Consider the following 20,180-nt stretch of genomic DNA (forward strand, 5'->3'; position numbering starts at 1 on the left):
AGGGCTGCAAATAGCAGCTCCCATTAAAAATGATACTCTGTATTAGGCATGGACGGTCATTATATATATATATATATATATATATATATATATATATATATGAGTCCCCTTCTCCTAAGGACCACCTTATTTTAATAAAATAAGGACCTCCCTTTCCCGATCAAATTTTGATGATCTGAGCCGCTCAATGTATTCAGAACGTGATTTTAAGGGTACCCGCGAGAAATCGACAAAAAAAAAATGGGAAGGGCTTCATCCGAGCAGTTTTTGTTATGTTTTTATCAAACGGTTCAAATAAAAACTGCTCAAATCAAGCCCTTCCCGGTCATTTTTTTTGCCGATTTCTTGCGGGTACCCTTAAAATCACGTTCTAAACACATTGAGCGGCTCGGATCATCGAAATTCAATCGGAAAATGGGAGAAATGGGGAGGTCCTTATTTTAACTAAAATAATGACCTCCTTATTTGAAAATAACTGTATATATATATATATATATATATATATTGTTTTTTTTATCATTGGGTCATTTTATAACTATTGGCAACTATTATAGCGAACTAAAATTAAGAGCGAGAGTGAAAAATTCAAGTATTTATTAATAGGGATTTGGGACCCTGTTCAGCTCTCGGCATTGGCTCATGTCAAGTTTAAATAGTTATTTTGAATCGTTCATTTTGTTCGGCTTGTTTAGTCTATTGTTTATCTCGAAAATTAGCTTGAAGGCAGAAATAAAACACGTATGCCCGAGTCGTGTCAATGGATGAGCCGTTGGCACGACTTTTACTTAAATGAAGGAAAACCCAAATCGTTAATCAAATCTCATATCTTAAAACTAGTGTCATTTATCTTTATTACTATTGCGTTATTAATCAAGTTGTACGCTCGTATTTATTCTTCAAATTAATTACCCTACTAGATTACTTCGAGGTTTTTTTTGTTTAAACTATAAGGATGGCACATTGCTCTATGTTATATACCATGTCATTGATTTTTAACATCGAAAGCAACAAGAATAGCAATTCAAGTACCCAATTTTGTTTTTTTATAACTCAAGTATCTGAGCTAGTTCATTCACACATCCACTAATCTTGAAAGACCATTCCCTCATCCACTGTGGGAGCCTCAATTAAAACCAATGCAAAGCTCCGCACCTCAAAAGAGTTAATATCACTTGCAATGTTTTAAATCTTAGACCTTAACTAGAAGGAAGCAAATGTGTAAGTCTCGCACCTTGACCACCCAGGCAATCCCTGGGGTTAGCTACCTAATCATTCTAACAAGTACACCCATTTTACACAAATTAATGCATTATGTCTAATAATTTGGCCAGACCTATTTTGAACATCTCTAATGGTAAGCCATCTCTCAAGCCAAAATCATTATTTGGCATTAAGTCTCAAGAAATGAGCTTCAATGGATCATTATTTGGCATTAGTCTCAAGAAATGAGCTTCAATGGTCGGCATTTCTGAAACCGAAAAAATGACTGCCATTTATCAAGCCAAATTTGGCGCACAAAAAAAAGAAAGAAGGCAAAGCCATTTATTTGTCCTTGGGCGTCCAAATTCGTCATTTTTTCTTCGTCCACTCTCTTGTCTTCTAATCATACATTGGGGACTTCGGTCTACTACATATATCATTAATCTCAAAGAACTCGATGAGAAGCTGACCAGAAAATTCAGTAAACATCAATAAAATACGGAATGGAAAATCCTGCAGCGCAGACAAGCCTCCTAAAAATTCCCCAAACAATTATCCAAATACAGGCCTAACAGCCCTAACAAATTCTATAAAATAAAAAGAAGGATCAAATTTCTGTAATTTCCAGCACAGTTCCTTGCCTTACTACACATGTTCCTACAACTGTATATGAGTAGCCACTCGGATCGAAATTCCAAAAGTGAAAAACCATTTGCCTATTGATCAGACCTTGATTCTATGATGTCTCAGAATATTCACACATGTAAGCAATTTCCCTGTTGCAAATCTATTTCAATTAATAAATCATCATATAAAGCCCTGAAAGGTTAGTTTGCATGTATCCTCCCTTGGCGAAATTTTGATCAGTTTGGTATCTGGGCTTTCGGAAATCAACCATCCTTACTTGGGAGCCAAAAATGCTAGACTGCACTATACATGATGTATAAGGCCAAGAAAAACTTGCGTTCACAGAGGCTGGAGTTCTTGCTCAGGAATAACAGCATCAACAGGCCTATATGAATTAAGCATTTGTTGCTTCCGTCTCCAAATAATCCATCCCCCGGATGCTGATAATCCAAGAATTAATGCAACAACGATTGATACGACCACAACCATGTAATGTTCCGGCCACCACGTCCTGCATCATACCGAAGACGTTTATATGAATAACAAAAAAAGGGAGGAGTTATGACCTGAAAAATATTATGTGAATCTCTATAAATTAGGGAAGCAAACAGCGGTTTGCCTAGTGTAGTAAAAAAAAACAGGTGGAATAGAAGCAGCAAAATAACCAACAGAAGGGGGGGGGGGTTGCGTGGATGGGGGCAATGAATATGTGAAAGGAAGAAGAGTACACGTTAATAAGTATAACAACTTGTATTATTATAATTACTTCACTACTGTTGAAGCTTCTACATGCAAAACAGACATTAGATCCCTCACACACTAATCATTGTTGTTTGGAATGCGAAATGATGCGCAAGATCTAATCACTCTCTATTGTAACAACATTTTCGTGAAACCAACCATACCTATTGTCTTGTATGTTTGTCTCCGGGTTCTTTTTCTTTTTTCTTTTTGGCTTTCCTTCCTCTTGGGAGATAAGTGAGTTCACTAGTAGTTTCACAACCAATTCATTCTCTCTTTAAGACCCCTAGAACCAATTCATGCGTTTCTTATTATAGCCTTACTTAGAGAGAGAGAGAGAGAGAGACCTACCAAGACATCGGTAAAGAGGTAATATGCCTAAGTCAAAAATTCTCATAACTTTTAAGTTTATTGGAAAACATGTACAAACCCTACCCTTCAAAGATATTTTAAGAAGCATCCCTTGAAAATTGAGTGAAAAGGGAAACCCGTTATAGAAAAAGAAAAGGAAAAAGGGAGAACGTGCATGTAAAAGCCAAATTTAAAGTAGCTGCTCAAAATTGAATTGAACTCGTACGAAACATATACTAACAATTCCAATAGCCTATTCTAAATTCCCCTATCCAGAGAGAGATCCATAAAAACATAAAATGAGAACATATTGAAAAGAGAACTGCAGCAGGTGAATAGTACTCACTGTTTCGGTGGGGGCTCAATATTCCATTCAACCAACTGATAACTTCCAAAAGTATCAGGAAGCTGGACACGATGTTCAGCTAACCGTGCAATAATACCCTGCCAATTAGCATATTTACTAAGCAAATGATTCCAGTTTTCTATACACAATCTTTCCAATTCTGAAATGTAAACTTACCATTGCAGTGGCATTAGAAAAGTACTCGGTAGATCCTGCTGGCAGAATGGCCCATCTTATCAGGGAATCATTTCCTTTAGCTGTAAAATTCAGTAACTGGATCTGAAAAGATACATGCCAGATAGGCACTCTGAGGTAAAGACACAGTTCAATGTACAATATCTGACTACTAAAACAAACTAGATTAAATGTGGAACAAGAAGCTGCTATCAGATGGTGATATATTTGTCTCTATCAAAGCTACCTGTGAAGTATTAACATCTAACTCCTGGGCAATGAACTGAGCAAGTTCTGTCATATGAGGCTTCAGGTCTGAATACTTGACGCTCAAAGACATGTAAAATGTCACTAGTCCAACTTGAAACTGTCCTGTACACCAAAGTTCATGTGAAAGTACGTCACATCAAATCAATTCAAGAAGGAATTTTACGATACATAGATGTGGATAAAGTCAAATCACACACTTCAAATAACTGCCTTTGTCATGTGCTTCAAAATGCAAGAGCTAGTTTGAGCTCAGTTTGGATTCCAAATGTAAGCATTTAACATCCAGTAATATTGAAAAATTGGTTAAGAGACTACACAGAAGCCTCCACAGGGTCACCTACTCAAATCAAGTTATACACAACAACAACAACAACAGAACCCATGTAGTCCCCAATCATTGGGGTATACGTGGGGGAAGATTGGAGACAGACCTAACCTTTAGCAATATGCTCAAAGTGGCTGCTCTCAGAAAACCACTAAAACAGTGGCCCCCTATACCTATTTTGCTGCGAACCATACCCCCAAATCAAAATCAAATGGCATCAAAGAGAGCAGGCCAAGAGACCCAATTCAATTTCTGTGCACATTACCATGCTTCCTTCATTGATAGTCCAGAGCATCGGTTCGAGTATCACAATATATGCTCTTAATCTCCCAACCACCGTGAATTTCAATAATGGAAATTTGGAAGAAACAAATTGAAAAAATTACTATCGAATTTGACTAAGAAAGAAGTTTATTGAAGAAAAGTAAAGAAAGGAAGTAAGCTGTCTCCTGCTGGGAAAACTAGATTTATTTTGCATAGACATTTCTTCCTTCCACCACTAATGGAGGCAATTTTAGCTCTAATAACAAACCATGGACAGCACCACCAATGCAACAACTAATAAGAAGTGCTTTAGGGCTATAAAATCAACCAAAATGCTATAATTTCACACAAGTTGAGTTAGACAAGGGTCTTATGAAAGGCGCAGCTTATTTTACCAGGAAAATCATGTTGTGGGGGTCCAGCAGGGGCCGGTGCAGTTGAGTTTGTGCTGTCAGAAGTTGACGGCATGGGTGGTGGAGTACCAGCAATGTGAAGTCTTTTCCATAACTCAGAACAAAATGCTGTGTTTGGTTTGGTTTTTGAAATTTTTTTTGAAAAACAGTAGGGGTAATAAGTGGAGAGAGATAGAGAGAGAAATGTTGGAAGTAGAGGGAATCTTTTGAAAAATTCTTTTTGAAAAGTAAAGAGAACTTGTGAATTTCCCAACCACCAGTATGAGTATCACAATATATACTCTTAATCTCCCAACCACCATGAATTTCAATAATGGAAATTTGGAAGAAACAAATTGAAAAAATTACTATCGAATTTGACTAAGAAAGAAGTTTATTGAAGAAAAGTAAAGAAAGGATGTAAGCTGTCTCCTGCTGGGAAAACTAGATTTATATTGCATAGACATTTCTTCCTTCCACCACTAATGGAGGCAATTTTAGCTCTAATAACAAACCATGGACAGCACCACCAATGCAACAACTAATAAGAAGTGCTTTAGGGCTATAAAATCAACCAAAATGCTATAATTTCACACAAGTTGAGTTCAACAAGGGTCTTTTGAAAGGCGCAGCTTATTTTACCAGGAAAATCATGCTGTGGGGGTCCAGCAGGAGCCGGTGCAGTTGAGTTTGTGCTGTCAGAAGTTGACGGCATGGGTGGTGGAGTACCAGCAATGTGAAGTCTTTCCCATAACTCAGAACAATTAGTTTTCCAGAAACCAATTTTATCATGCTCACGGTCGTACATCACAAGAGTATTGCGGACAATGATTCCTACAAGTTTTATAAACAAAAACAAAATCACAAGAGCGCTGACTTTAAAATAGGAATCAAAAGATAGAACTACAAGTCTATAATTGAACTCCTTATCTTCATGTTTTTTGGAAGTTTTTCCATCTTCTTCTTCTTTGAATTTCTAATCTTCTTTTTTGACAGTTATCCCATCTTCTTCACATGTTACGTACTTCTATGGTATGTGAAACATGAACCACGCTAATCTTCTGTTCCTAATGCTTTGTATATGGGCCCTTTTTTGTGGCAAAAGAGTTTCCTAATCCTGATCTGAAAGCGAATTCCTTTTAGCACCATAATGATAACAAGTGAGAATTTGGACTGTACACAAGTTAGGAGGGGGGACAAGCATGTTTGTGAGACAGGATTGTGTTCTTTTTTCCGTTCACTTGATTTTTATTCTTCTCTTAATCTGAACTATAAATTTCGATTTACTTCTAAGAGTTCTCTTATTGTTCCTCTAAGAAACAAAAAAAAAACTTTGACAATTCCCTCTCGTTGTTTTTTTATTAGGATATTTGTCAATGATTTAATCTTTTGAGGAGATTGTTAGGAAAGGCACCACAATTTGTTTGTTAGGATTTTGCTATTATACTGCTGTTGTTCCATCTTCCAATGTTTTGCATCTAGGTTTCTAATTCTTTCGGGATAAGGTTGGCTACATTTTAAATAATTTCTGGGGAAAAAGTTGCGTAGCTGTAATCTCCTTTCACAATGATGTTTGTTAACCATTGCCCAAACTTCGCCGGATCAAGTTGAATCAATGTCCTTTCTTGGTGTTGTTGCATGCTTTTTGGTATATTTGTCTACTAACCTTTAATTAGGCTATTTACCCAAATTATACCCGCACATCTCATGACAACGGATATAAAAAAGGCACAAATACTTTGCTGAGAATTTGCTTTTCACAAATTTGGCAAATCACAAAATACCTCCTAACAAGGTGGTTGGATCCTTGCCATTCTGGAAAATACCCAAGCAGTAGGCACCATGAACCTTTGAATGCTTTATGCCGACATGTAACAAGATAAAGCAAAGAAAGAAAATCAGTCACTGCATATCAAATAAACAGTTGCAAGGACGTCTGAGGCCCATCAAAATATGTTGTTTTCACGAGGGCCAGTTACAATAACAGAGAAGAGCTCAGATGCTTACACGGAACAAGTAGTTTTCAGGAGATAGTGACAGTTTCTGTCCCTTGCCAAATACCATGTCAACGGTGGGAAAGGATTTTGAGAGTTCTGAGACGTCACTGGACCAAACATAAAGGTTAGGCATTACAGGGAGTACCCGAAAGACAAAAGGAAAGCAAACTAATAGAATACAAATACAACCTCCCAGCACCAGAGAAGCAAATGTCATTATAATTGGGGTCAGGACCACGAATCCGTTTGAGAGAACTGAGTTCTTTTATAATCTGAATACAAACACCAGAAAATATCATGACAAAAATATGGAGGTCAATTAAGCGCCAATGGCCACCTGTATAATTGAATGTGGCAAAAAAAAAATGAAAAACACAAATGATAAGCTAAAGCACAACTTGAGCTTTTTAGCATTAAAGTATAAATTGCTAATATAAAATTGTTGAATTAGCAAGGAATGATGCTTCCTAATAGAAAAACTGGAAAAACTAACAGTGCCCCAAATTGTCAAAGAGCAAACTATATACGAATAGGAAAGAAAGCACCAATATTCAGCAAATACCAAATGGCGGGTCACAAATAAATGGATGCACACAGTGCACTGCACACAGACACATAAATGTGCAGATGATACATGATTTATCACATGCAGGCACACAAACAGAATGGCTACATAGACCCATATGTGAGGACTGAGGCAGCCAAAAACACACATTGAACTTAGATGCACCATCAGAAACCAAATTAATTAAATAAAATTCAAATGACAAAACAAATTGAAGATGCAGAGCTTAAATTAAGGGGATCTTACAGCATCTTTAAATGCTAGGAATGCTGCTTCTGGTAGGTAAGCGTAAGTAGTGCCACTATCCAGGACGGTTCCATGTTTTCCATCAAAAACTCTGGGGTTCAAAGACAACTGCTTCCCAGCAACATGTAACTCCTTCAGCTCAATATTGTAATATGGACTGTTGCCATCCCAAGACTAGAGTAAATGTGTAAGATGTATCCAACATATAGGGCCTGTTTGTTTAACCGGACTAACAATGAAGGGAAAAAATAAATTGCATAGGACAAAAGGAAGCTCAGTGGACTGATTTTGAAAAGATAATAATACCGCACCACCATAGCATTGTATATCCTATGTTTTGTGGGACATAACAAGCAATGGATATTTAATCCTGATTGCAGAAGTCCAAACAAACACAAGATATGTGTTCCCCTTAGAGCTGTAGTTCGGTACGATGCCCTAATCCGGACAAACAAACAGGGCCATACAGTAACTGTTATTCATCTAAGACTAATATTACAAAACATACCTGCGCACAGGATCAGAATTGGTGAAGACCATGGCAACAGGGGGAGAAAAGCCACCAAGAACCATTGCACCACCACCAATATCCATCCCCCCATAACACAAAGAAAAGGAATCGCTTATCACGCCTCTGTCAACTAGTTGGTCCACGACACTGAGATCACCACGACCCAAACCCATTATGCCGTCAGCATGTTGACTATAAAGGTCGCCAGTTTCTACATTTTCACAACCAAAAACAGCACGCTGGGGTACAAGCTCACTTTCATTGCCAAAGGACATAATGTCCTCTCCAAGCACACCACTGCTAGAACTCATTTCGGCATACTGTCTCTCATAAACACATTGCACCCTATCATTGTCACAGTTGCAATCAATATTGCACTTGACAGGTTGGTAGGTGCTTGACAATTCGGGCTGGAACTTTGGATCCTGGTGAGTAATTGATGCGACTCAACACAGAGACAAAAAATGAAGCATGTAAAATCTTAAGAATATAAGGCTATTGATCTTTGCATACATATCTACTCAAGTATTTTGAACACTTCTAAACAACAAATTGAGCATCTACTGTGTAAAAAATTCCTTTCGATCCATAATCCAGGTCGAATTGTGGCCAAATATATGACCAAACAGCTTGCACAAAAACATAATTTCGAGAAAACGTTCATTCCTTCATCTGGTTGTAACAGTATCCAATAAGGAAGCGGATGTCGAATGTCATGTACCGTTACCCGAAAGAAACAGAATAGTGTACAATCATGATGTTAAAACAAAAATCACAGCAAGCAATCACATTATGCCAGAGTTCAGAAATGAAACTGAGAATACATCATTCTCATAATTACATTGTTACAAAGGTTGGTTCTACGGCATCCCACCCCAGCGAATTGAGCATTGAATTACTTATTAGGTACATTAAAGTGCACGCCTCAAGTAAAAGTCCAATCCACATTGATCCACTTAAACAGAAACACGGAAAATTATTAATTGCTTTTAAATTCAAATTTCATGCTTAAATTTCAAGTATATGTAACGAAAAATTAAAGAGTCATGTCATAATGTCAACATATGGAATTTTAGGTTTTAAATTTTGGCCTCTCTCCGTGTAAATCCTAGCTCCGTCCCTCCAAAGACTATTTCTCACATAGTGGACCTAACTCAACAGTACAATCATCTCTTGCATTTCCATTTAGAGTAAATATTATGAGTTTTCACAACCAGAACGAAATACTTGTATGCCCTTCACAGCTTCACTCACACGAATGAATCCCATTTTAGAGCATATCTCAATTCCTTGAGTTGGCCAATCTTCTCACATTGTCATCCAACTCTCTTTGATAGTCATCTTATGTCACATCTTCTCACTCTTATGAAACTAGTTAAGAAATAACAACACAATCTAATCTATTAGAGACAACGGTGAATTACACAATACAACAATAAAAAACCAATGCACCTCCTTGATATCCTTATCAAATCGAATGCATTGCCGTCTGATTTTAGTGCAAGGATATCAAGAAGGTGCATTGATTTTTATTATTGCACCGTGTTATTCATTGTTGTCTCTAATTGATTCCTCATTCTAATAGATTAGACTGTGTTGTTATTCCTTAACCAATTTCATAAGAGTGAGACAAAATGTGACGGAAGATAACTATAAGAGAGAGTTGGATGATGGATGACAATGTGAGAAGACTGGTCTTTAAACTCAAAGACTTGAGATAGGATCTGAAAACTCAAAGAATACGATCTGAAACATGGGATTCATTCCTAGAGGTGGAGGGCATACAGGTATTTCATTATGCTAGTGAAAACTTGGACCATTTACTCTAAATCTCTAAATGGAAATGCAAGAAATGATTGTAATGTCGAGCTAGGTCCACTATGTGAGTAATAGGACGGAGCCATGATTTTTGCTCGGAGAGAGGACGAAATTTAAAACCTAAAATTCCATGTCTTAGACATGATTACATGACTCTTTTAAGTTTTCAAAACTTTTAACATCCAAGAGTGAGATAATCACCTGGTGTCTGCCACACTGTTCGCAAGTGGAGCAGGGAACATAAGTAACAGTACTCCCCGTATCAACGATTAGTGCGAAGTTCTGCGGAGGAGTCCCGATCCACAGCCTTGTGGTATAGTAACTGCAACATCAAATCCAATTCAATTCAAATACTCCACCATATCTACATACACATAGTTACGTACGCATGAACAAATGGAAGTGGTTTTACCCGTTGCGGAGGAGGTCGTCGTAGAGGCGCATGCGGGCGTTGGGCCGTAGCGGGTCGGATCCGTGGAGATGGCGGCGGGAATTCACGCCTGCGAAGGCGGATGAGTTCCCGTGGGGGGAGAGAAAGAGGGGGAGGAACATGGTGTGGCGGTTGCCGCCGCCGTGGGGTGGTCGGAGGATGAGGGAGGCGGATTCGTCGGAGATACGTGGAGCGGAGGAGGAGAGAAGGACGACGGAGGGGTTGAATAGGAAGGAAAATAGGATCAAGACGGTCGCGGGGAAACGTGACGTTGGACGCGCCATTGAGGAAATGAGAGAGATCCAAAGCGAGAGAAGTGAAGAGGCTAGGAGGTTTCTTTCTCTCTCCTCGTTGGAATTGGAGAGAGAGAGAGAGAGAGGGGCTTTCCTTTCCTCCGGGCGAGGTGATACCAGCGGGGCCGAAGAAAAAGACTTCCCAACCCGACTTGACGCAGTTCAAAGCAATCTCATATTAATTCATGGAAAAACTCAAACACAAGATTATCATAATCTTCGTTGCCAGTAGGGCTGTAAACGAGCCGAATCGAGCCGAATATTAGAATACTTAGATTCGTTCATTAAGTTTTTTAGCGAACTCGAGCTTGAGCCGAACTCAATGAAAATTATGACGAGCCAAACTCGAACCGAGCTTGCCCAGTTTTGGGTCGAACTCGAGTTTGTTTACGAGCCTTAACGATTCAATAATATCATATTTTTATGTTCTTATACAGGTCTAAAACTGCAAATAAAATTTTCATTATGTACATAAATATGTTCATATACATATAAAAACATATGCATAAGTAAATTTTTAGTAATTGTAAACGTTTAGACTTGTACAAGTTTTAAAATTTTTACTATATAACTATAAAATCCCCATGATACACATATACTTCAGGTTCGCGAGCCTAATCGAGCCGAATACTGTTGCGTTCATGTTCCGCTCATTTATGAAACGAGCCTAAAGTTGAGGTTCAGGTTCGGTTCATTTAGTAGATGAATCGAACTCGAACGAGCCTTTACCAAGTCGAGCCTTGAACAGTTCACGAACGGCTCAGTTCATTTACAGCCCTAGTTGCCAGCTTACATCTGTATAATTACTTCTGCCCTAATTTAATAGTCCTCGTTCTGTTCTAACACGATGAAAAATTAATTATATTTTTTTAATTGGTAATCAATTTTGAGTTTTGTTAATACGTGCCTCAAAGACATGTGTTAATTCTTATTAAACGAGTTACTAGTATAGGATGTTGTATAAGTACAATATATTGGGTTTTTTTGAAAGATTAAACTTTATTATTTTTAGATGAAAATGCCCTTAACTTTAATATTTTGTGTGCAAACAAATCTTTAAGATTCAGCAGTACCCAACCATCAAATGCATAAAGATGGAACTTTGGAGTAAATTGTTTGCGAAAGACAAATTTTCAAACATTAAAAAAAAGTAAAGTAAAAGGATTCCCCAAAAGACAACCTTAAATCAAACACCAACAAATTTTTTTTGCCTGGGGACTTTTACATTAAATTTGATTATTAAAAACACCAATAACTCATTCAACAACATACTTTATGTTTTTCTGTCTTTATGTTTTTCACCATCAATGCCTGTAGACTTTGATTCAATCTAATTTCACATAAATAGATAATGAACCGGTAGATAGTGTACTCTACATTATTATTTCGAAGAAGTTAATTTTTTCAGAATACGGATAACGTAAAGCAATTTGCACAGGTGATTCCCATTCCACCCGAACATATCATTTTTCCTCTGTATTTGCTTTCAATATTTTTCATACGACAGATTTTCATGGGCAAAATTCATTAGATTAACCTTGAGGTTGTCTGCTTTGAGCTCACAGAACTTTAGAACAGAGTGATGGCCAAAGGAGTAAGGCCCGGAAGGCAGTATTTTAGGACATCTTTCATTAGGTGAAGGATGGGAGTTTTTTTGTTTTGTTACACAAGAGATCTCCGAACTAGTTTATGACTGAACATAAGCTGCAACAGGTTAAACCATACCTTTGCGTGGGACACGGTAACGTTTTCCCCATCTATGGATCTCAAAGGTTATTTATTACCCGCCTACCCGGACACTGGAAAATCAGTATTTGTAGCAAGCCTAGCAACAGAGCACAAAAATTTGATTGGAACTTCAGACAAGCATTGCTGCATTCGGTGAGAGAGACAGGCTCGAGATCCTTCACATAATGAATCATAATAGAGCAGTCACTGTGATACGATTCAAAGCTTTTTCAGAACCCATGATTTGGTGTGAAATGTTACTATCACAAAGGCAAAGTTACCAATCATTAGCTTCTAAGATCACCGTATGCAGAGTTTCATTTCTGGCAATATTCAAATGAGATGAAATATCCATACAACATGCTAAAAAACATGAAAATCTAGTCAAGACGTCTGCAGTTACAGAAATCATTCATACCCTCAAAGCACACGATCAGATGAGATCAATAAGCCAACAGATACGAACAATAGAATGACACACAATAAACAGGGTTGCAGGCGCGTAGTTTATCTCGAATAACGTTTCACGTGTGATGTTTTGAACCAAGCTTTATAGATGTGTGCTGTTTTAAACCAAGCATTATAGATGTATCCTGAGTAGAATTTTTCTATCGTAACTGCTGCCTAATTTCATAACCAAGCAGGAAAAATATACTCAGATGAAGGAATCCTGATAAAGGACTACTACCAACACAAAATGGCAGTAGTAATTATAAGAGGGAAGCTTGGATAAGAAATTGTCCAGAAAGACCTTTGAACAACAATTGGAAACTCGTCGATCTTTTGATATCATTCCTTAGCAGATTTTTTAACCTCTCATGTTGCACACAACAAATTTCAGACTATATTTGAGCCCAGACATTTTCATTTCGTGATTTTCCATTTCCATTCCACCAGCTGCCTAAAATGAAAATTCCTACATGCCAAAAATGACGAATGCAAAAGAGGCTCGCACCAGGCACAAACTACGAAATAAAATTTCCACTCCACATGAAAAAGAAATCGGAAGTGTATGGAAACTATAGACTAACAGCACCTAGTATTTATCTAAATCAAGTTGGACATTCCCAACATGCCAACCATTAGAAGGCATAGTACTACAGCATTTTTTTTCCTTCTGTTTGTTGGAACAAGGGTATTACAGCTACATCTAGCAACTTTCTTAACATATGATACACAATACACTGCTTGGGATCTTACCCAGAATTCGTTGCTCAGTTTTTTCCATCATCCATGGAATGAAGTTAAAAACAAGGTAATCGTTCCACCAACAAAAGAATACAACTGTTTCCCCCCAAGGGCACCAGGTCCAATCGAAATCCACTGCATCAGAGTCCAAGTTTAATCCCCAGAACCATGCATATATGTAAGACCTGTATTGTTCACCCCCATATCTGTAGTTTACATTTGACACTACGTGTTGGAAAAATCGATCAGCTTCCTGTGGTTGTTATCCTCTTGGCAGGTAATTGGCCAAACAATTTTGAAAAGGTAATGCCCCGTGATATAAGGTATATGATAAACGCAACATATGCGGCTGTAAAAGCAGCTACTACAGAGGTCAACAACAACCCGTTAACTTCAGAAGAGAAAAATTCCACCAGAAGATATCCATTGATGACGATCACCAAGGCAGCCACCAGCCACGACACCGTCTGTCAAAAAGAAAAGAGAAATGGAAAACAATGTGAATCCATTAAGCCACTTCTACAATTGCAAAATCAAGTCAAATTTCACCAGCTTAAGCTTAAAGTTCATCGATGATAAAAACAAATAAATTCGTTATTATTTTCTCATTGAGTTTTATAAGACCTACAAACTACAAAAGCAGAATACAAAAAGGAAAGACAATAGCGACCAAATCCATGTCAATGACAAAGGCAATTAGAGAGCACAAATATGCAGCCACAGATGTAATCACCATTATATCTCTCCCAGTCTCTAGCTCTCTTTGCATGTATGTGCTTTGAAACAGAAAATTTTGGACACGCTTTACTGAAAAGGAGACCAAAAAGGTATTCTACAGCTGCGTAAAAGATGCAGACAGGGAGAGCGAGACATCTTTTAGGCATGAATCCACCTTTGCAAAGCACTGATAAGGTTGTTCACAAAGCAATTAGCAGTATTATTAAAGAGTACTAGCACAGGGGAATGATGCACCCAAATTTCTAGTAAGCACGTTAAAAAGACGCACATCTTCTTTACCATGCAAAGAACTCAACGAAGTACCAAGTACAATCACAATAAAATCTCCACTCTAGAAACTATATATCCGGCACATAGGAATATATCTGAATACTCCATTTTCGAAGATGAAATCACCAAAAAACAGGAATCTATCAACCTCAACTGCATCACTTGGCCACTTGCAATGTAACAAATGCATGAAAAATCAAGACATTCGTTAACAAATGAGCAATTAAGGCAAACAAGCAGACAGAACTTTACCAATTGTATAAAGAGCATTATTTTCATGAAATTTCACGATTAAATAAAGCTAGAACCTAATCATTGTACTATATTTCCAATTCATTGTTTCTTCTAGCATTAAAAGAAGCATGTTCCAACTCAGGGTAACAGGAATGTTAAATCAGAGGCGTGGGTAGCAAATGATCACAAATTTCAAACTAAAGGCGACTACAACATTTTGTATATACTAGTAGATGGAGCATATGCAGGTTCATCCATTCAGTGTAGAAAATCACTGAAAGGAAACACTAGGGGTTACCAATCCCCAGAAAAAGCCTACAAAGGCCATTTTTGAAGCAACATAAACGATGGGTCACTAGATTCAGGATAAGAATTATAATGTACTATAAAGCACCAAAAAAAGGAGAGAGAGAGAGAGAGAGAGAGAGAGAGAGAGAGAGAGAGAGAGAGTAATGATGTACCTGGAGGACAGGGCCAATTTTGAAAACTCCCATGATCTCCTCCTTGGACACCAAACAGAGAAGGGGAATCAGCGCGAAAGGGATCTGAACCGACTGAAGCACATTAAGCCATTCATTCAGAACATCTAACATGTCATCGGATGCATCAAAAGCAAGAGCAACAATCATAGTTGGAATAATAGCACAGCTTCTTGTTATCAACGCCCTGAGCCACTTCTTCAACCGCATGTTCAGAAAACCCCCCATGATAAACTGCCCAGCATAGGTTCCAGTGATGGTACTACTTTGCCCAGCTGCCAGTAAACCAATACCCCAAATGTACAGAATTGGTATACCTCCCCCAAACTTCTCTTGAAGGTATTGCCCAGCATTTACGAGGCCAATGCTATTGGCTATTTCGGTACCATAGAATGCCTTGGCGAATACAGTTGTGACAAAAAGGTTGATCACAAAGGAGATTGCAAGGGCAATAGTGGACTCTATGGAATAGTAATTGATTGCTTCGCGAATGCGGCCAATCTTGCGCTGGTCGATCTCTCTAGATTGTACGAGGGCTGAGTGCAGGAACACATTGTGAGGCATAATAATGCAACCCACAACACCCACAGCCTGTTGTATTGTTTTCGAGCTGAGTTTTGGGATTAAAATACCTGAAAAGAAGATCCCATAGGGTAATTTGTCAGGTCCCACACAAAGGAATGGCCAGACGGTAAAGAAATTGCTGATTTAAGAAAAAATGAAAATACTCTCACCTTCAAGAAGTTCTACCCCATTGGGCTTTGTCTCTCCAAACATCCAAGCAAATGAAACTGCCATTGTTGCAATCAGAACCGCAAAAATCGCTTCCAGTTTCCTCACACCATAGTTTTCAAGAAATAGAAGGATGAAACTGAAACAAAAACCAAAAATAACAAACTTAGAGCAGGTTCAGAAATTACGGAACAATTAATTCATGTAGTTTTTGTTTGTTTCCTAAGAACATGTAAGGAAATTAATAAATCTCAAGAAATCTTATTTCCATTTCTGGCCCGGAAAGAAAGAAAAACATAAATTTTTTTGTTTTCTTGTAACATTTTCAAGATTAATAAATCTCAAGAAATCTTTGAACATGATGTTGTTTTCTTGCTCCTATTAAGTCTTGTAACATTTTCAAGATTAATGAAATTTTTTTGCCGTTCAAAAAAATTTACAGACCCATTCTCCAATATTACAAAGCAATTGTGTAGTAGCACATGATTATTGACTCCAGTCTCCAACTAACGACAAAGAGCGAAACCAGTTAGGGTTTGATAGCATAGAAACAACGAAAGCCAGTAAGAACATAACACCTTTCAAATCATGTTCAGTAACTGACGAAAATACCAAAGAAATGAACAAAACTCTAAACACTTCTGAACCTCCAATCTTATATCCACACCAAATAGTATTCAAAATTAAAAAGAAAAACCCCCAAAAAAACGCACCAATTATTCAAAGAGTTGAGGGAGATTACCAATCACAGGCAGTGATAACAACACCAGCCCAAAGAGGCACAGCCCCATTACTCAGAATCTTAATCGCAATCGCACTCCCGATAACTTCTTGAATATCGGCCCCAATAAGAGCAAGCTCAGCCATGACCCACAACAGGAGCCTGGCCCAATTCGGGTACTCCTCCCTGCACAGCTCGGCCAGGTGCCGGCCTGTCGCCACGCCGAGCCGGGCCGACAGAAGCTGGACGAGGAGCCCCATGGCGGTGGCCCACAGCAGCAGCCACAGCAGGGAGTACCCCGCGATCGCCCCCGCCTGGAGGTCCCCCTCCAGGTTGCCCGGATCGAGGAACGCTATGCTCATTAGGAAGCCCGGCCCGGTGAACAGCCACAGCTTCTTCCATGAAAACGGCGGCGTCTTGGCCCAGTCGTCGTCGGGTGCGTCGTCGTCGACGCCGATGACGTGAACTTTCTCGTCCGATTCGTAGGCTGTTTCTTCTTCTCCTCCTCCTCCGTCCTCTGTTTTGGTGAGCAATGGTTGTTGTTGCTCTTCGTTAGACGGCATCGTTTAGTGGGAAACGGCGGTGGAAATGTCGAGGGAAGGAATCGTTTGGGCTCTGGTTTTTTTTTTTTTTTTTCCCCCTGTCGTTAGAGAGAAGGGAGGAAGGAATTGAAGTTGTGAAAGAAACTACCAGTCCACTTTTTCCCCTCTCTCTCTCTCTCTCTCTCTCTCTCCTGTTTGTGCGACCGCACAATCGTGGTATGAGATTGCGTAGCATCGAGATAGTACTATATAGCTTTGTCATTTTGGAGTGCAGTTGAGGAGAACTTTTTCGATGCTGAGCAGTTATTATGTGACGATATTCGTCGGCGATTTTTTACCATTTATTGGACGATTAAAATTTATTCTCTCTTCTTTCATTCCATCACTCCTTCTTTTTCTTTTTCTAAAATCCGAACCTTCCAGAATAGGTCTGGACAAATAGGATTGCCGACCTGCCCGACACCCAAATACTTCTCGAAAGGTGTTGCAGGGCCGGCCCAAAATATTTGGATGCTTAAGTCAAGTTGTAAAATAGTGTTCTACATAAATTTTCTAATTTAAAAATAATAAACAAAAATACTTATCCATATATCACAGCAATCCCAATTTGTGTGACAAGGGAAATTTTTTTTTGCAAAAAGACACTTCAAAAAAATACCCTATCCAGATTTGAACCTAACCATCTTATGTGAAAGAGCAAATACTTTACCATTGTATCACCAAAGGAGTCAATATTATAATTGCGCACACAAAATATATATACTTATCTTAGAAAAAAGTTCCTCATTTTTTGCCAAGAAGTGCCCCATTTTTTGCCAAAATGTAAAGGTCCAAGGCCGCGGCCCCAAGCGCAAGGCCCTGAGCCATTATGTGAACTTAAGGGTAATGTGCTGACATGTTGTACAATGATAGGTGGGTGGGGAGGACTCTGGTCTAGTTCTCACCGTCCTCCGATTCAATCGGGTCCAGTTTGCTTTTTTGAGGTTGCGTGTCGTACTTGCAAGTTGCTACAATGATGCCATGATGGGAACAATATATGAGAAATTATTCGTTGCCCTTGGGCAACACATCATTTTCAGAAAGTCTACTGGTACAGATCAAAAATCTGTACCAGTAGATACAAATTTCTTTTTGGACCCATTTTAAGTCTTAAAAAAATGATCGGAGTCGCTCATTTTGTTTAAAATATTTTATTTGTGGTCTCTACAAAAAATAAGTTTAATCCAGTATCGGTAAAAATATTTACGAAACATCCAAACTTTGCGAATTTCCTGTAGTACGATCCCGGTCTTGCCGGTTTACTATGCTACCGACGACCTAGCCTTACGCTTGAAATGTTTCAACCTTATTGGAAGACGAGGTTCGGAGGCTAAGCAAATAGCAAAGGACGTCAAGATTGAAAAGACAGGGGTACTAGGACGCCCTTGTTTTGCCGTTTGTGTTGTTTGGGTGTATGGCCGTTGGGAGTTGTTGATGTGGGAGAAGTTATGAAAAGACAGGGGTACTAGGACGCCCTTGTTTTGCCGTTTGTGTTGTTTGGGTGTATGGCCGTTGGGAGTTGTTGATGTGGGAGAAGTTATGACAAAAAGTTCAAAGGCAGGTTTTGATTGGTTTAAGGCACCATCTGCCAAAAATGAGGTGTTACTCCAAGGGCAACGAATAATTTCTCGGAACAATATATATGTTGTAGAACTCGTCAGTTAACCAATCGTTAAAAAGTCAAGTTCATTTGATATCCTTCAATAACTTATCCAAATACATTTATTTTGAGAGAAATGGATCCGATTTAGTGTGGTCAGTGCATTTGTTCCAAGATAAATGAGGTTCAATTAATGGTCAATCGGTATCAACTGAATATGAATTTTTTAATTTCTTGTTTTGTTGAATTTATATGAGCCACAAGATGAACGATTTCGATCACTATTTGGAGCCTTGTCAATCCCACAAAAAATTAAATTGGACAGAACTGAAGGAGAGGAATCCCAGACAAAATCTAAGTACGAGTTGGGATCACACGACACACACTTTGCATAAATAAAAGTACAGGACACTACGTTTGTATGTGCAAATTGAATGTGATCTTAGTTTTCCCTAAAAAAAGAAATTTTTTTTTTCCCTTAAAAATATGATCGAGACTCCAATTGTTTTGAAATAAGCCAAAAAGAGCAAAATTAACAAACGTGAAAAAAGTGGAATTGATGCAAAATAAAAAGTAACAATTATTTTTTCGCAGAGGATAAGGCTTTTATTCCCCTATATTTTTGGTGATTCAAGGGTTTTGTCTTCTGGAAGCGGGGGGCTGCTGTGCCCCGTTTTTGGACCTACCCCAGTCTCGCTCCGATGATCGGAAGCGTTCACTTTATAGAGCTTGTCGAGTAAAATAACTATGCAAAAAATCAGCTTAATTAGATATCATTAAGTGCCTGATCAAAACCTTTTTATCTTGAAAAGAATGGATCCGAAACACTGGATCAAATCCACTGTAACCCATGGACCGAGAGTTATATGGGCTCCGATCAGGAACTTAATGATATCCAATTAAGCTGATTTTTTTGCATAGTGGTTTTACTCGACGAGCTCTACAAAGTGAACGCTTCCGATCATCGGAGCGAGACTGGAGTGGGCCCACAAACTGGACACATGCTGCTGCCCCCTGCTTCCTTGTCTTCTTTTACTTTTGATATCCTAATCTGAAATACAGATTTTAGTCATTTTACTTATATTTTAACCCCATAATTGTAGAAGCCAGACTTGAGGGAAGAGCTCCCCTTTTCCAACAGTATATAAAACCAATCATTATGGTTAAATTAAGTAATATAATCCTACAATTTGGAAACCTAAGATTACGAAGATAAAAAATTACCCCAAAGTTGATTGAGTGAATCCCTGACAACAAATTATAAGGATCTTATGTGTGTGCTCGATTCATATTGTAAGCCCACTTGCCTAACTCTTAGCCTAATCACGTGGCTCAAATATTGTTAATCTCAAATTATAC

The 20,180-nt window shown here is 38.4% G+C and overlaps 2 protein-coding genes and 1 non-coding gene across 3 annotated transcripts; all 3 read right to left on the bottom strand.

The window, feature by feature from the left end:
• Window positions 1–1,666: 1,666 nt before the first annotated feature.
• LOC131336182 (aspartic proteinase 36-like) lies at window positions 1,667–10,714 on the bottom strand. The gene is made up of 12 exons (XM_058371923.1): window positions 10,240–10,714; window positions 10,029–10,149; window positions 8,007–8,434; window positions 7,499–7,655; window positions 6,877–6,959; window positions 6,698–6,794; window positions 6,475–6,547; window positions 5,333–5,524; window positions 3,687–3,811; window positions 3,443–3,544; window positions 3,266–3,363; window positions 1,667–2,338 (listed from the first exon to the last, which is right to left on the bottom strand). The coding sequence occupies exons 1-12, from the start codon at window positions 10,539–10,541 to the stop codon at window positions 2,167–2,169; spliced, it is 1,950 nt and encodes a 649-aa protein (XP_058227906.1). The 5' UTR covers window positions 10,542–10,714; the 3' UTR covers window positions 1,667–2,166.
• On the bottom strand, window positions 4,208–4,315 carry LOC131299372 (small nucleolar RNA snoR100). Its single transcript, XR_009190758.1, has one exon. It is a non-coding gene; the product is annotated as a small nucleolar RNA snoR100 (small nucleolar RNA).
• Window positions 10,715–13,241: 2,527 nt separating the features above from the next.
• LOC131336183 (metal transporter Nramp3.2) lies at window positions 13,242–17,397 on the bottom strand. The gene is made up of 4 exons (XM_058371924.1): window positions 16,662–17,397; window positions 15,922–16,058; window positions 15,170–15,819; window positions 13,242–13,933 (listed from the first exon to the last, which is right to left on the bottom strand). Exons 1-4 carry the CDS (start codon window positions 17,201–17,203, stop codon window positions 13,712–13,714), a joined length of 1,551 nt encoding a protein of 516 aa, XP_058227907.1. The 5' UTR covers window positions 17,204–17,397; the 3' UTR covers window positions 13,242–13,711.
• Window positions 17,398–20,180: the final 2,783 nt, after the last annotated feature.

This window comes from Rhododendron vialii, chromosome 8a (assembly GCF_030253575.1).
Source record: "Rhododendron vialii isolate Sample 1 chromosome 8a, ASM3025357v1".
In the NCBI taxonomy this organism is placed as follows: domain Eukaryota; kingdom Viridiplantae; phylum Streptophyta; class Magnoliopsida; order Ericales; family Ericaceae; genus Rhododendron; species Rhododendron vialii.

Excerpts from the sequence above, each read along its gene's own strand:
- LOC131336182 (XM_058371923.1), bottom strand. The coding sequence starts at position 10,541 with ATGGCGCGTCCAACGTCACGTTTCCCCGCGACCGTCTTGATCCTATTT. Across the intron at positions 10,150-10,239 it reads GACGACCTCCTCCGCAACGG|TTACTATACCACAAGGCTGT; the intron begins GTAAAACCACTT and ends TTGATGTTGCAG. Across the intron at positions 3,545-3,686 it reads TAGATGTTAATACTTCACAG|ATCCAGTTACTGAATTTTAC; the intron begins GTAGCTTTGATA and ends GTATCTTTTCAG.
- LOC131336183 (XM_058371924.1), bottom strand. The coding sequence starts at position 17,203 with ATGCCGTCTAACGAAGAGCAACAACAACCATTGCTCACCAAAACAGAG. Across the intron at positions 16,059-16,661 it reads GTTATCACTGCCTGTGATTG|TTTCATCCTTCTATTTCTTG; the intron begins GTAATCTCCCTC and ends TTTTTGTTTCAG. Across the intron at positions 15,820-15,921 it reads TGGGGTAGAACTTCTTGAAG|GTATTTTAATCCCAAAACTC; the intron begins GTGAGAGTATTT and ends TCTTCTTTTCAG.